The sequence below is a fragment of the Erinaceus europaeus genome, chromosome 8 (genome assembly GCF_950295315.1).
Source record: "Erinaceus europaeus chromosome 8, mEriEur2.1, whole genome shotgun sequence".
Taxonomy (NCBI): Eukaryota; Metazoa; Chordata; class Mammalia; order Eulipotyphla; family Erinaceidae; genus Erinaceus; species Erinaceus europaeus.
Genome location: NC_080169.1, coordinates 58,256,557 through 58,273,181, shown reverse-complemented (window position 1 = coordinate 58,273,181; position 16,625 = coordinate 58,256,557). Strand labels below are relative to the sequence as shown.

Here is a 16,625-nt window from a genome sequence, read left to right as displayed (position 1 = left end):
CTGCAGGTGTCTGTCTCTCTCCCTCTGTATAGTCCCCTTCCCTCTTAATTTCTGGCTTTCTCTGCCCAATAAATAAAAATAATAAAATTAAAAAAACAATAATTATATTTCTCACCACATTTTTGAAAGCATAGTTTCTGGTAACTTTTTGTAAGGCCACTGGATTTTTTTCTTTCTTTCTTTCTTTTTCTCCTGTTCATCACCAGATCTTCACTGCTCTGGGATGACTTTTTCAGACAGAAATAGACAGAGCAATGAGGGTTGGGTAGATAGAGCATAGTAGTAACACTTTTTCTAGTATGTGGAGCCTGCACTCATACGTAGCTCATGTCCATGATAAAGCCATGTTCTATCATTGTTGGCTATATTGCTGGCCCTCTCCTATGGTTCTCTTAAATTATCAAGGCATATGCTAATGTGGTAGTTTGACTTATTCCTTTCCAATTCAGGTTGTTTTAATATTTTTTTTTTATTGCCTGATTGCTCTTGCAAGGACATTTAGGACATTGTTGAAAAGCAGTGGTGAAAGTTGTGTTTTTTTCCAGTTTAAGGAAAAAAAACTTCAATTATTCACCACTGAGTAATGATATTAATCGTGAGTTTATCTTACATGGATTTTATATTCATGAATGCTCATTTTATTCCCAGTTATTTGATAATCTTTCTAAAAATGATGTTGAATCTTGTCTAATACTTTGTCTGCATATTTTGATGTAATCTTATTTGATATTTGTTTTTGTTGATTTGATTTATTGCGTTGACTATTTCACTTATGTTGAAATATTATCATTGGATCTGATTTGACAGGATTCTGTTTGAGGATTTTTACATTAGTGTTCAAGGATGTCAATCAATAATAATTTTTTCTACCCATTTCTGCTTTGGAGATCAGAGTAATATTGCTTTCCCAAGAATATTTTGGGAGTGTTCTCCCTGTCATCAATTCTTTGTGAAAGTTGGCTTTCAGGAGTTGAGGATACAGAGAGATACCATTACCAAAGAAGGGAAAAATGTACATTTTGCCCTTAGTGTTTATGTTTGTGAATTGCTACTTGAAGGAAAAAAAAAAACCAAAACCTCAGAATAGGATGTGATGAGATTATATATCAATAAATAAATTAATAAATTACAAATAATTTTGGGAGATTGTCTCATTCAGATCAAAGTGGTACTCATTGCTATACAATGAAAAAAGAAGTGGGAAAATCTACCTCATAAGGCAAGCTGCCATACAGAATGGATTTCTAAGATGTGAAACTTAAATCTGGGGAGCATGAAAGCAAAAGTTGTATAAGATCTCTGGAATTCTAAACGTATTGAAATCTTATAATTATAGTATTGTAACTGAAGGCAATAAACAGTATGTCACAAACTAGGTGGGAGGAGGGGCAACCTTTACAAACTTCCTGACAACCTCTGCAACTTACCTAGTGCAATTTTGATGTATTCTATGCTGCAATTCAGTCGCCATAGTGATAGACCCTGGGGAAGATTCTGAGAGTAAAGGTCCATCTACTCTCAGCAGTAGATTTGGTAGGGTACTAAGACATTTGTGAAGAGTGGTAACTCATGGTAGATACAGCACTAGTCAGTCCACCACCCACTGCTAGTAGGCTCTGAAACCTTAAATATTATAATTATAAAGAATGAAATAAAATTACGTGTGATTATATATTTGATATTTGCTTTGCCTACATATCTCTGGCACTGTGTTAGGTGAAAACAGACACAACTGATTTACTTTTTTTAGCTTTACTCCTATTCAGCCTTTAACATCATCTGATTTTGATTTGAAGTCTGGTTTGTACTTTACTAATTTACTCAACTTTAAAACGATGCTTTATAATCCATTTAACATATAAATTAATTAATTCCACATTTACTTATTCCCCATAGTGTGTCAGACCTTATATTTCATATTAGTGAAAAGTTTGAGGAATACAAGATATTTCATTCTCTGAGTTGTTCAGTGACATTCATTATAATTGATTCTGGATCAGTGCACTAATCCTGAGGATAAATCCTCTTTCATTTTCAGTTAGTTCTGTAAAACTCACTTGGGGAATTTAGAAAATCAGATCTTTACCTTAACTTTTAAATTCAAAGTCCAAAAATTATACACTTTTTTTCCATTTACTTCCTGAATTTTGTGCAACACTCATTATCCTCAGAAGTTTTGGGCATGCTACCAAAATAACCTAGTATATTCATAATGCTTTTAATCACTCACCAAATAAAGAGCTCACTTAGCTTCCAAATTCTATTTAAACTTACTATCCTCAAACAGGGAAGCATTAAACTATCATCCCCAAGGAACATTATTACCACAAAATATCTGTAAACACAAGTACATGGTCAGAGATATTGATGGATACTATTTCTTTCTTTTTTTAAAAAAATTACTTATAAAATAAAAAATATCAACAAGACCATAGGATAAGAGGGATACAATTTCACACAGTTCCCACCACCAGAGTTCCCTATCCCTTCTCTTCCCTTGAAAGTTTTCCTATTTTTTAAAATATTTTATTTTATTTATTTATTCCCTTTTGTTGCCCTTGTTTTATTGTTGTAGTTATTATTGTTGTTGTCGTCATTGTTGGATAGGACAGAGAGAAACGGAGAGAGGAGGGGAAGACAGAGAGGGGGAGAGAAAGATAGACACCTGCAGACCTGCTTCACCGCCTGTGAAGCGACTCCCCTGCAGGTGGGGAGCCGGGGTTCGAACCGGGATCCTTATGCCGCTCCTTGTGCTTTGCTCCACCTGCGCTTAACCCGCTGCGCTACAGCCCGACTCCCATTTTTCCTATTTTTTATGCCTCTGGGAGTATGGACCAGGGATCATTATGAGGTGCTGGTGGAAGGTCTGGCTACTGTAATTGCTTCTCTATTGCACATGGGCATTGGCAAGTCGATCCATACTCTCAGCCTGTCCCTATCTTTCCCTAGTGAGCAGGACTCCAGAGAGGTAGGGCTCCAGGATATATTTTGGTGAGATTTTCTGCCCAGGGGAGTCAGGTTGGCATCATGGTAGCATCTGCAACTTGGTGGCTGAAAAAGCATTAAGATATAAAGCAAAAAAAAAAATGTTTAATAATCAGGAACCTAAAGGCAAGAATATAGAAAATGAGATTTGGGATCTCTATTTAAAAAAAAAAGCTAGTCGGTCTATTTTAGGGGATACTATTCCTTTGTATGTTTAAATATACTCGAAATATGATGAAATAAATCAATGAGCATTTATCAGTTATAAGGAAGGAAAAAAATCATAGCTTTATCCCACTATGAGATGCAAAAGTGTACTCAAGAAACTTCAGAATTACTTGGAAATGTAATTGGAAGTGAATTGATCTAAATATGGGAATAATAAACATGACAATAGAAATTGCCAATCAGAAATTTCTGAGAGAACCTATTGAAATTGTTAGCCATTTAAATTTAAAATCCAACAATGGATGTAAGTGACAAGTAAGAGGTAGTCTCTCCATAGACATTTTGTGGTCTGTTGGAAATAAAGCTATTCAAATATTAATCAAATTTTTTCAAAAGCCATCCACGTAAATAGGTCATCATCACCAAAATGTTACAACTTGAAATATTTCAGAGATAATTCTGAAACCAAGATTGTAAAATATGTCAAGATAATTGTAGTTGGAATAGAAATATATTCTGTGGTTTAATTGAAACAGATTAAGATGAACTATGTAAATTTAATTAAACATGTAGGAGATAAACAGTATAATTAAATTTTCTGTAAATAAGCACATAAAGTATAAAGCAATACATGACCACAAAGAGTTTATAGAAGAGGTGCTGAAAAAAAAAAGCTTTTATATCATAGATATACTGAGGATATGTTTTCAACCACTAATTATTCATCACCAGAATCTTTAATTCACATTTTAGAGATCAAAGAACAGGTGTCTGTTGGTTTTGTGGTCACTGGAAGGAAGGTAAGGATCCTGCATTATGCGCCTGTACTCGTTTTCCTACCAAAGATTATGTAAAAACTTATCTAATATGTCATACTGAAATCATTGTTATACTTTACTTTTGCTTTGCCAAAATCTTCATGTTTCCACCTGAAGTACTGAAATATAAGATCTATATTTAGGCATTGCTACATACATAATTGGACTGTGTTTTATATTGACAAAATGATAAGAACACCACATAGTATTTTTGCAACAAATATTAGGTATTTTTATTGAATATTATTCAACAATGTAGCTTCCGGATTATTCTAGCACACAGCAGATACGAAAGGGAAGAGAAATATGCAAGGTGTTCATTCTCCTGAAAATCCAATATGTTATTTTACTTGCATTTTACTTTTAATTATTTCTTGCTATAAATATAAAAGAGTGTGGATTATGTTACAAAGACAATTGCAAAATTATGTTATCTATTTTACAATATTTCTATCAATATGCTGCTAAATAGAATAAAAACTAGTTTGAAAATTAAATCGATTTTCTCTAAAGAAGTAAAAATAATCTAATATAACCAATCAAGCTTCTTCTATTGAAATAAAGGCATATACAGTATTGGTGAATAGAATTTTTAATAATCCAGTATAATAGGCCTATGTCAGACAGACAATACCTCGAAGAATATAATAAATTATATTTCATTGACTACATTTGTTGAATAGTCCATTAAGTGAATTCACTTAAGGCTTTTCTATTCTTTGATGAATATCTTTATTTAAACAACAACAACAAAATACCTCAGGGATAGGTAGAGAGCATGACTATGCAAAATATTTTCTTTTTTTTTTAAGTATTTATTTATTTATTCCCTTTTGTTGCTCTTGTTGTTTTATTGTGTTATTGGATAGGACAGAGAGAAATGGAGAGAAGAGGAGAGACAGAGAGGAGGCTAGAAAGATAGACACCTGCAGACCTGCTTCACCGCCTGTGAAGCGACGCCCCTGCAGGTGGGAAGCCGGGGGCTCGAACTGGGATTCTTATGCCTGCCTTGTGCTTTGAGTCACTTGTGTGCGCTTAACCAGTTGCTACAGCCCGACTCTCTTAATGATCTATTTTTACTCCCTTTCTGTTACTGTCTCAAAGAAACAAAATAAACATAATCAAGTTGTCAAAGCCTATGAGAATTATGTTTATTTATCACTTTATTAAAATGTTAAATGGATTAAAGTACAATTGCTGACACGTGTACAATTGTTCATTGCTCCATGATAAGTATCTAGATAACACTCTCACCCACAATTTAGGTCATAATCCACCATCATGCTCCATAACCTCAGTCCCCTTTCTAAACCCCACCCTTCCTCTCCTTCCCCAGCAGCCTTAATTTTGGTCCAATATATCATACCCAGTCTAAGTTTGATTTTGTGCTGTCCCTCTCTGTCTGTATTTCTTAAATTCTACCCATAAGTGAGATCATATGGTATTTGTCCTCCTTTTGACTTATCTCACTTAACATGATTAACTGAAGTTCTCTTTCTTCCATGACTTTTTTGAAAAATCCCTAACCCTATCTATGCCCCTGAGACATAAACTTATTTTGTTTCTGCCTTCTTTTTTTCAAAATATTTATTTATTCATTTTCCCTTGTTTTGTCCTTGTTTTTTTATTATTGTTGTTGTTGTTGTTGATGTCATCATTGTTGGATAGGACAGAGAGAAATGGAGAGAGAAGGGGAAGACAGAGAGGGGGAGAGAAAGTTAGACACTTGCAGACCTGCTTCACCGCCTGTGAAGCGACTCCCCTGCATGTGGGGAGCCAGGGGCTCAAACCAGAATCCTTACTCAGGTCCTTGTGCTTTGTGCCACATGGGCTTAACCCACTATGCCACCGCCTTCTTAATATGACACTAAATGAGTAAAAAAGTCAGAAGGTTACTATTGAAGTTGAAATTAAAGTTGGAGTCATTGACTCTACTGTAAGACACATTTTGTTTTCTGAATCATTTATATTTTGTCAATTGTACGTTGTTTATATATATTCATTGAATTTTCACTGAATATTTTTTTTTGGTGGGTAACTGATTTATTTTGTTGTTTACAATTAACAGCTTACTATGTTGAAGGCAGTGTCAGAAACAGAAATACAGGGACTCTATAAATACAAAAATATGCCACTAAAAGACAAGACCATGTTACAGGCCAAGGTGAAAACCAAAACAACTCAGGATAAAAAAAGATTTCCTAATAATAAAAGACAATGTACATTCTTATACTAATTTTAAAAATGCACGACACAGATAATGTGTGTTAAGTCTTTTAAATTTTGTCTAACGTCTAAGATGACCTATTTTAAACATCCAGCATTTCTTTAGTTGTTGTGAAACTCAAGTATTGATTATACTATGACAGTCTTTCAAAATGATGGATATCAAACAAAGCTTTGGTTATTATTAACATTTTGCAGTTTGCTTCATTATCAGAAACAGTGCATTAAATAACTAGATTGTTCCTAATCCACTTTTATTCTTAAAAAAAACTTTACTATTTGACCAAATACAGTATAATAAAAGACTATATTCACTTTTCCTGGTCTTTCTATATGTATACATGTATAATCTGAAATCAAAATGAGCACTTATACATCCATTTTAGAGTCAACAATTCTTTTTTTTATTAGTGACTTAACATTGACTTACAGAATATTAACAGGGGTATAAATCTTCACCAGTCCTACCACCAGCATTCTGTATCCCCATTCCCTCCATTGGAAGCCACAGTAGTTTTCCCAAGATTGCAGACATGGATTGATTATTATTTTTATAACTATCTGTCCATATTTGTTCATTCTTTTCCTCCTCTGGTCCTGCCCTCTTTTCCCATCCAAGTCACACCCACATCAATTACTATTTCCAAATGTCCTTCCTTTTTTCCTCTTCTCTGGTCATCTTCCCCTACTATTTCTCCTCTTCTGGAAGTATGGAACAAAATTCTTTTTGGGGTACAGAAGGTGAAAGTTCTGACTTCTGTAATAGCTTCTCTGCTGGACATGGGTGTCAACAGGACAATTTATACCCCTAGCCTATTTCTGTCTTTCCTTAGTGGGACAGGGCTCTGGAGAGGTGACACATTGGTGAGGTCATTAGGCCAGGGAAGTCAGGATGGAGTCATGATATCATCTGCAACTTGGTGGCTGAAAGGCAGTAAGACAGAACCAAAAATTAGGGATAGAGTACATGAAAATAGGGATCTCAGGGTAGAAAGAAGCTAGAAGTCTATTTTAGGTATGTTCCTTGAGGCCCATGACTTTTGTAGGTTTTCTTGAGTTTGATAGCTAACATGGAAGTGGACAAAAATATTGTTTGGGAAGATGGTGTGAGAATTAAGAATAGGGCTAGAAAGCTGGATTAGGGTATAGAGTAGCTTTCAAACATGAAACAAGCCTATGAATAAAATTAACTGTTTACCCCATCAACCTAACCCAGGGCCCATATATATTCATATTTAGCACAGGAGCATGTGTAACCGCTGAATCCCTGTTGGTCTGAGCTCACAGTTCATGGTCAAAGCTGGGAACATTCTAGGTGGCACTCATTTCAGGACCAGTTTTCTTGGAGTGGCAGGGTAGGATGATCCAGCCTCTCTTTGGTACCACTGCTACTTTATAGGGAGGACAAATTCCTGGAGTGGCCGACAAGAGAGCTTATGATGATGTTCCTGATGGAAGCAGTGTCACCAATTCTTTAAGACATCAATACAGTTTAAACGTGATTCAGTAGGTTGTCTTGCAGTCCAATTAAGAGTTAAATCATCATTTACTTATGATTTAATGTTTACATTGCTGTAAATATTTGCTACTACAATGAACACTCTACTAAACATCTCTCTTTATACATACTTGATATGTTTTATTGATAATCAGCAGTATTTTTAAGCCTTTTGACTTATTTTACCAAACTGTCCGCCAGAAAGACTATACCAATTTACATCAATAAAAAACCCTAAGCGTTCCATTTATTATTTTTTAAAACAAATTTAATGGAGTAAATGTAAAACGGTGAGATTTCTCCCCCATGACCCCAAAGTGTGAGACTCTTCTCATTTGTTTGTTGGCCACAGCTTTTCTTCTGTTTCTTGAAGCAACCTGAGTCCTTTGAAAGGCATCCCTGATACATGCACTGTTTTGTCGAATGAATGGTCTTCCTTTGTGGACAAGGGCATGAAAACTGCCTGTCTTCTCCATGGTTTTTGAAGTGAAACAGAAGTTCCCAACATGATTGGGATTAGAAAGTCATCTTGTCTTCTTAGCAAACACGCTATTTTAATGTCTTGGTAATAAAACAGAAAAGTGGGCCATATTCTTCAGGTTGTGGAGAGTTTCTGACCATTCCATGGATCCTATCTGAGGTATGGTAGTAAGGAGTAAACTTTTGGCTTTATTTGCATTTTCTTTCAGGGTCTTTAAGACCCGGTCCACTGACACAGCTTCTTCATGCTCTTTCCAGCAATCATAATCAGTTGCCATGGCAATACTTTCATAGCAAATTCCAGCCTCCTTAGCAAGAACCACCTCTGGCACGGTGGTCATGATGACATCTGCTCCCCAGGTGTGAAACATGAAGCTTTCTGCCTGGGAGCTAAATTGAGGTCCCTCAATTGTGACCATTGTCCCTTTTGAGTGGCACCGGAGTCCTAGCTTCCTTCTTAGCTGTCTCTATAAGGACCTCTCTTGTTTGGGGACAGAATGGTTCAGCCACTGGAATATGGCAAACTCCTCTGGCACAGGAATGACTTCCATCATAGAAGGTCTGAGCTCTTTTGGTGGTCCTGTCAATGAACTGGTCAATGACAACAATGTTGCCAGGTTGTATCTCTTCCCTCAGGGAGCCACAGGCTGTGGTCACTATGATATGTGTACAGCCCTCCTCCTTCAGGGCCCAGATGTTCACCTGGTAGTTGACTCTGGAGGGCATGATGGTATGCTGCCAGCCATGCCTTGCAAGGAGGACACAATCAACATTCTTGATCTTCCCCAAAATTAAGGCATCAGAAGGCTTTCCAAAAGGAGTATCCACATATTTTTCAGTTCTTCCTTCTAAGATTTCTGGATCATCCAGATCTGTTCCACCAATTATTCCAATCTTCACAGGGGTGGTGGTGGCACCTGAAGCCATGTCTGCGTGAGCCAGGGGTCCTCACCCAGTGTGGAGAGGAGGTGCTCACAGTCCAGAAGCGGGAACGCATTCCCTTCACTGAATATTTTAAATCAACCTCCCAAGGGCTTCCTGGGAAAATTAATTTAAAAAAAAATGAATTTGATTTCCAAGTTATGAGCTTGTTTGTCTTATCTTTACAAGTTAAATCCACTTTAAGTAAAATAACAAAATCTTGATCAAAGCTTCAACTTTTAAAATTACAAAAGAAGTTATTTTTTTTTACATATTTATTTTATTTATTTATTCCCTTTTGTTGCCCTTGTTGTTTTTTATTGTTGTAGTTATTATTGTTGTTGTCGTTGTTGGGTAGGACAGAGAGAAATGGAGAGAGGAGGGGAAGACAGAGAGGAGGAGAGAAAGCTAGACACCTGCAGACCTGCTTCACCGCTTGTGAAGCGACTCCCCTGCAGGTGGGGAGCCGGGGTTCGAACCGGGATCCTTATGCCGGTCCTTGTGCTTTGCGCCACCTGTGCTTAACCCGCTGTGCTACAGCCCGACTCCCAGAAGTTATTGTTTTGTCATTCTGTTAAAAGTAATTATATTTACATTATGTTAGCTATTCATTTGGTTATAGATATTGAGAACAAATGTGTTCTTTTTACTCTTTATACAAATACTGATATTTAATCTATACAAAGAGGTTTTTTCTAAATCTTTTATTGATTGGATAGAGACAGCCAGAAATCAAGAGGGAAGAGGGAGAGAGACAGTGAGACACCTGCAGCACTGCTTCACTACTCACAAAGCTTTCTGCTTGCAGGTGGGGACTTGGGGTTTGAATCCAGTCCTTGTGCATTGTAATACGTGTGCTCAACCAGGTGCGCCACCACCTGCCCCCCCTACAAATAGTTTTTATAGGCTTCAGGATTTTTTTTCTTTGCAAAACTACGTATAAGAGCTTTATAGTCTTACTGTCAGTACAGCCAGTATCTAAAATTGGATGGACATTTTGGTGTAACTAGGATGATACACAAATAGCATTAAATGGAGATGGTTTTCCAGTGAACACAAATTTTTGTAATTGTCATTTTACTTATGCCAACTAGAGTCAGCATCAAGGTTGAAAAGGTTTTCTTAGAATCAGCTTAGGATCCAGCTCTGGCACTCTGGAATCTCCAGACTAGCTCTTTCTGGAAGCTCTATATGCAACTCTCAGGCTCCTTCTTACCTGGGATCCTGCTAACAGAGTCAGCTGCTATCTGATTCCTGTCTGCAGGGTCCCGAGTGGGCACAGGGCTTGCATGATTTGATTCTCTAAAAACCCAGAACACTCTTCTCTGGCTTCGGTAGTGTGGCAGGAAAGAGCAGCTCCAGAGAAGAAAGCTCTGCCTGTGTTCCCCAGCCAGGTAGTCTAGACATAGAAATGGATAGGCTAGAGGGTTGGGCGGTGGCGCAGTGGGTTAAGCGCATGTGGCGCAAAGCGCAGGGACCTGCGTAAGGATCCTGGTTCGAGCCCCAGGGTCCCCACCTGCAGGGGAGTCGCTTCACAGGTGGTGAAGCAGGTCTGCAGGTGTCTGTCTTTCTCTCCCCCTCTCTGTCTTCCCCTCCTCTCTCCATTTCTCTGTCCTATCCAACAACGATGGCAATAATAATAACCACAACGAGGCTACAACAACAAGGGCAACAAAAGGGGGAAAAAATGGCCTCCAGGAGCGGTGGATTCATGGTGCAGGCACCGAGCCCAGCAATAACCCTGGAGGAAAAAAAAAAAAAGAAACGGATAGGCCTGCCCCCACCACCAGTACACCAGTAAATTCAGAAAGCAGGGTCAAGGCAAGGGGGGGCCAAAAAAAAACCCCAAATATCCCTCCTCTACATAGCCTATTTAAGTATCATGACACAGAAATTCTTTATGGTTTTGTTTGCTCATTGCTTTAGTTCTTGGTGACTGTGGCATATTATGTAACATTAGGGATATTTTGGATAATTATTTGCTTTTTTTTTTAACTATTATTAATTATAATGTTAGCTGTGTCAGTTTAAATAATTGTTATTCTGGGTATGAACCGAACTTGGACAAACTATACTATTATTTATATTTATTTCCATGAGTTTAGCTTGATATATATTTATTACAGTTTTCTCATGTTTATAAACTATTTTATTTTATTTAGATATGTATCTTTTCGATAGAGACAGAGAGAGATTGAGAGGTAAGGATGAGGTAGGTGGACAGGAAGAAACATAACTGTAGTACAGCTTTACCACTTGTGAAGCTGTCCTCCTGGACCGGGGCTTGAATTCAGGTCTTGCATTTGGTAATGTGTTCTCTACCAGCTGTGCTACCAGCTAACCCTCCCATATAGTTTCTCTAGGAAAAGAGAGAGACAGGCTAAGAGTATGGATCGACCTGTCAACGCCCATGTTCAGCAGGGAAGCAATTACAGAAGCCAGACCTTCCACCTTCTGCATCCCACAATGACCCTGGGTCCATACTCCCAAAAGTATAAAGAATAGGAAAGCTATCAGGGGAATTGATGGAATACGGAGTCCTGGTTGTGGGAATCGTGTGGAGTTGTACCCCTCTTATCCTATGTTTTTGTCAGTGCTCTATTTTATACATAAAAAAAATTTTTAAGTGTCATTATGATAGTGAGATATTTCAAGACATTAAGAAGATGTTTATCTGGAGTCATCAATTTCCACAGCTTCCATGTATTTTTCTCTCTTTAGTTAGACTTAATAAAATTAAGACCTCTTTAAAAATAATGCAGAAGGGGGCCGGGTAGCTAGTGCACAGGGTTAAGCATACATGGCACAAAGGACAAGGACCTGCATAATTATCTTGGTTAGAGGCCCCAGCTCCCCAAATGCAGAGGGGTTGCTTCACACACAGTGAAGCGGATCTGCAGTGAAGTCGATCAATCTTTCTCTTCCCTTCTTTGTCTTCCCCTTCTCTCTTGATTTCTCTCTGTCCTATCTAACAACAACAGCTATAATGACAATAACAATACTAACAACAACAAGGCCAACAACAAGAGCAATAAAATGGGAAAAATGGCCTCCAGGAGCAGTGGATTCATACTGCAGGCACTGAACGATAACCCTGGAGGTAAATAATAATAATAATTAATAATAATATTATTATTATTACATAATGGAGAAATATGAGTCTATTATTCTTTTATAAATATTGATTTCTTGTTTTTGTTGTTGTTTATCTATTTGTTGTTCTCTTTTTACTGCCTTTAAAGTTATCACTGGGATTCTGTGCCTGCGTGGCAAATCTGCTGCTCCTGATAGCCACTTTTTTCCATTTATTTATTTTGATAGAGACAGAGAGAAATTGAGAGGGATACAGAGATAGAGAGATACCTGTAGCACTTATTCATCTCACCCTGTACTCCTGAAACTTCCTCTCTTCAGGCAAGCACCTGAGACTTGAACCCTGTGCCTTGAGCAGGATAACATTGTGTGCTCTATTGGCTGCATCGCCTCCTGGTCGTTGTTTTTGCGTTTTTATTATTGAAGCAAAATGACATTATAACCATATGTGTTTTTCTTGTGCACTACTGAAAACTGGTATGTGTATATAATAAGTTCACCACTGAAAGTATAAGCATACTATAGACCAAGGAGTTATCATTTTGCACAATTTGTCCTCCTCTAGTTTTCCCCTATTAGCCCATTTTATCCCCTCTTCCCTTCTGGTAACTTCTAATTGCTTTTATAGGCTAAACATTTATTTATGTTTTGTTTCTAAACTGGTTTGTTTTTTATATAGACTATGAATAAAATTGTGCAGTGTGTGCCTTTATCTGTCTAGTCTATTTAATTGAACATAATCACATCTAAATTTACCTGTATTGTTGCAACTGGCATGATTTTAACTGTTTTTATAGATCAGTAGTATTCAATTATATATATTACAGAATTATCCATTTATCAGTGGATAAAAACTAAGATTGTTTCTAGTAGTTACTAGTGTAAATGATGCTGCAGTAAATATGGAGGCATATATGTAATTGCTTCCCCGTTGAACATGGGCATTGACTGTTCCGTCCATACTCCCAGTCTGCCTCTCTCTTTCCCTAGTAGGGTGGGTCTCTGGGGAAGTGGAGCTCCAGGACACATTTGTGGTATCCTTTGTCGAAGGAAGTCTGGTCAGCATCATGCTAGCATCTGGAACCTGGTGGCTGAAAAGAGTTAACATATAAAGCCAAATTGTTGAACAATTATGGACCTAAAGTCTGGTATAGTGCAGATGAAGTGTTGGGGGGTGCAGATTATTGTGTAATTTTATTTCAGGTATATATTTTGTCCTAGTTTATGAATACGTGTGAACATATGCTCTATCTCAGGGGATTCCATAATGCCCAACCAAATAAATATGTGTACACCTATGTTCATAGCAGCACAATTCATAATATCTAAAACCTGGAAGCAACCCAGGTGCCCAACAACAGATGAGTGGCTGAGAAAGCTGTGGTATATATACACAATACTATGCAACTGTTAAGAACAATGAACCCACCTTCTTTGACCCATCTTGGACAGAGCTAGAAGGAATTATGGTAAGTGAGCTATGTCAGAAAGACAAAGATGAGTATGGGATGATCCCACTCATCAACAGAAGTTGAGAAAGAAGAACAGAAAGGGAAACTAAAAGTAGGATCTGATTAAATCTAGAGTAGGGCACCAAAGTAAAAACCCTATGGTGATGGGGAGGGTGGACATTCGTCTTGCTTGGGCGGCGGGGGTTAGGGGGTGGGGGCGTGGGGGGGTGGGAGGGTTGGGTGGGATGGGACACAGTCTTGTTGGTGGGTATGCTGTTTATGTACACTCCTATTAATTTGTAGTCATATAAATCACTATTTAATTAATACAAGAAGTGGAAAATTGATTGTATGTCTCAACCTTTTAAAGCACAGCTTGAGTATTTTTAATACATAGATATGCGGACTCTCTTTGATATGCAGACTCTCTCAAAAGCCTAGACCAGGTAGAACAGAAGCAGCCGGTGGCACAGCTATATACAAATGCTGGGAATTACACAGCAAATCCTAACAAAGGCACTTTTCAAAGTTAACCCAATTACCAAATAATGTGATGATAACAATAACTATCCATTGTCTTCTTGAACCCTAAGACAGCAGGAACCTCACATTTCCCCCAGTTCTGGAACCTTAGGATAGGGTGCACTTTCCTGCATGCTTCTCTCAATTCCTATCAAATAATATTGCATCTGTCGACTACAACCTAATCAGTGCAAGAGTGCCACCTCAGCATGCTTTATTTCAGACTGTGTCCAGAGACTTCAGGTGTGGAATGACAACCCTTCAGCTTCATTACTCAGGTGAGACCTTTCCTTTCATAGTATTCTCTAATTCCATCCCAGGTAGTTCACTTCCTAACAATGTCCCAAAACCTAGATATAGACCAGCCTCATGTTTTATAGATGCTCCACCTACCTCTTTATTAGTAAAATATTTTCTCTCTTAAAATCTATACTACTCTTAGCTGACTCTCTCACCCTTTCTGTCTCAGATAATTTAAATAGAAGTCTACTAGGCCTCCCAACTTAGTGCTACATACTTTCAGACAACATCTCCCATTCTCTTGTCAGAATGGCTTCTAAAATGAAACCCGGATTATTTAGTTTTCTGCCACTGTTTTTTTCTATTCTTCTGAATCATACCTGTTATCAGTAGTTGTTGCCTTATCATCCTGTACTTTGTACTTGGTGCTTAAACAATCTCAAAAACTTGTCAGTTTTCTAAATTTACAGCCTCTCTTGTACTATTTATACCATTACTCACTTTAAGATTTTTGTTTAAAGTGTCTTCATTTTATTATACACACATTTTTCTCCCTAATACTTTCTTTCCATATCATCTTTGTTAAGATGTTTCTTGACCTCCTCTTTCTCATATGAAATTTATTCTCCAAGTACATGTACTTTTGCTGCGTTATTTTTATAACATTTTCTTTATGTTTCACTTGTTTGTTCATTCCCTTAATCTCTCCCAGTTTATAGAATTTTTGAAAACAGGAATAATATTTCTTATGTACATAGAACCCTACTGTCTGTGCATAGGAAATACTTAAAATATATTTATATAATGAATGAGTAAGCATGAGAATAAATGAGGAGAGAAATACTGTATCTATAGAAGTAGACCTTGAAATCTTGGCAGAAATACTTCAATTGTATAAACCTATCTAAGTGCAATCATCTATGCTAATCCTCTTTGCAAATATAAAATGGGAATAATAATGCATACTTCTAAACACAGCTGTGACAACAAAATGAGATAAGGTATTTGAATATGCCAGGAATGTAACTGGTGTTCAAAAATGCTCTGTTCCTTTATGTCTGCCTCCTTCCTCTAGAAATATGATGATTATTATATGTTTAATGAATGTTTTGTTTTTGCTCTATTTCTCTTAGATAATGTAAAAGTATCTTTCCATATCAAGTTATCTTTAAGTCTGGAATATATAGATAGTAGGTAGTAGGGGCTGGTAGAATATCTTACATGGATAGTGTGCAGCTTTTGCATGTGTATAACTAAATTTGAGTCAGCCACTACATGAAAAGAAAAGAAACTTTGGTGCTGTGATATATCTATATATCTATATCTATATATCATCTATATCTCTATATCTATATCTGTATCTATACCTGTATAGATACAGATATAGATATAGATAGATAGATCCCTCTTTCACACACATTTTCTGTCTCTGTCTAAAAATAAATGAAGGAAAGAAATATTAAAAAGATGTAAAAAAAACATAATAATGAAGTACTATACTTTTCAAGGGAAAAACTAACTTGTGCAATGGACATTTATTGCTACAGTGCTAATAATCAGAACCTGACAACCAAAGAATGAGGAGGTGAGGGAGAGACATAGTTTTGAAATTTACCCTTTTCTGCTCCCTCTTTCTTTTATATACATAATACTCCATTTACTTTGTACTTGAAATTAGTATATATTCATTAGAAGAGGAGCAAAACCTATATGGAAAAGATTCACTAGTAGTAGTATTGTCTATATTTTGTCCAAGGACACAAATAAAGTATGATATGCTCAACAGTTATACCTAAAACAACTCTGTGTAAATATTGGATACATTTTTAGGTTGGATATTATTTAGATCAAAATTTATCTTATTATTTCAAGTCATTTTATATCAAAATTGTGTTATCTGAAATACAAATTAACTAACACATCTCATTTAATAGAAAGAAAATGACAAGATCGTCTAAGTAATTGGTAATTCATATTTCTTAACTAACACTTTTCATCCACAATTAGCAAGAAAGCATCTAATTGTTGTCGCTGTCATATTTTTCTCTTTTATGAGCAGTAAAACATGTGCTAAAATACTGCTTTGATGAACATATTGTCACCTGCTAAAGTATAATGGGACAGCAGATATATTTCAGTAGAATGACAAAGACTAAAAACCTTTAGATAATAGTGTTCTTTGATGTTGTAAAAGTTACCAGACTTCTAATCTGCTGACTGAAA

The 16,625-nt window shown here is 36.7% G+C and overlaps 2 protein-coding genes across 2 annotated transcripts in view; one reads left to right on the top strand and one right to left on the bottom strand.

The window, feature by feature from the left end:
- The window catches only part of ZNF804B (zinc finger protein 804B), a 606,727-nt gene that overhangs the window by 431,398 nt on the left and 158,704 nt on the right, over window positions 1-16,625 (top strand). The gene's annotated exons all lie outside the window — the stretch shown is intronic.
- On the bottom strand, window positions 6,776-9,169 carry LOC103121538 (S-methyl-5'-thioadenosine phosphorylase-like). Its single transcript, XM_060196269.1, is given in 2 exon segments — window positions 6,776-8,630; window positions 8,632-9,169. Coding segments are annotated over 2 exon segments (852 nt in total). The 5' UTR covers window positions 9,103-9,169; the 3' UTR covers window positions 6,776-8,249.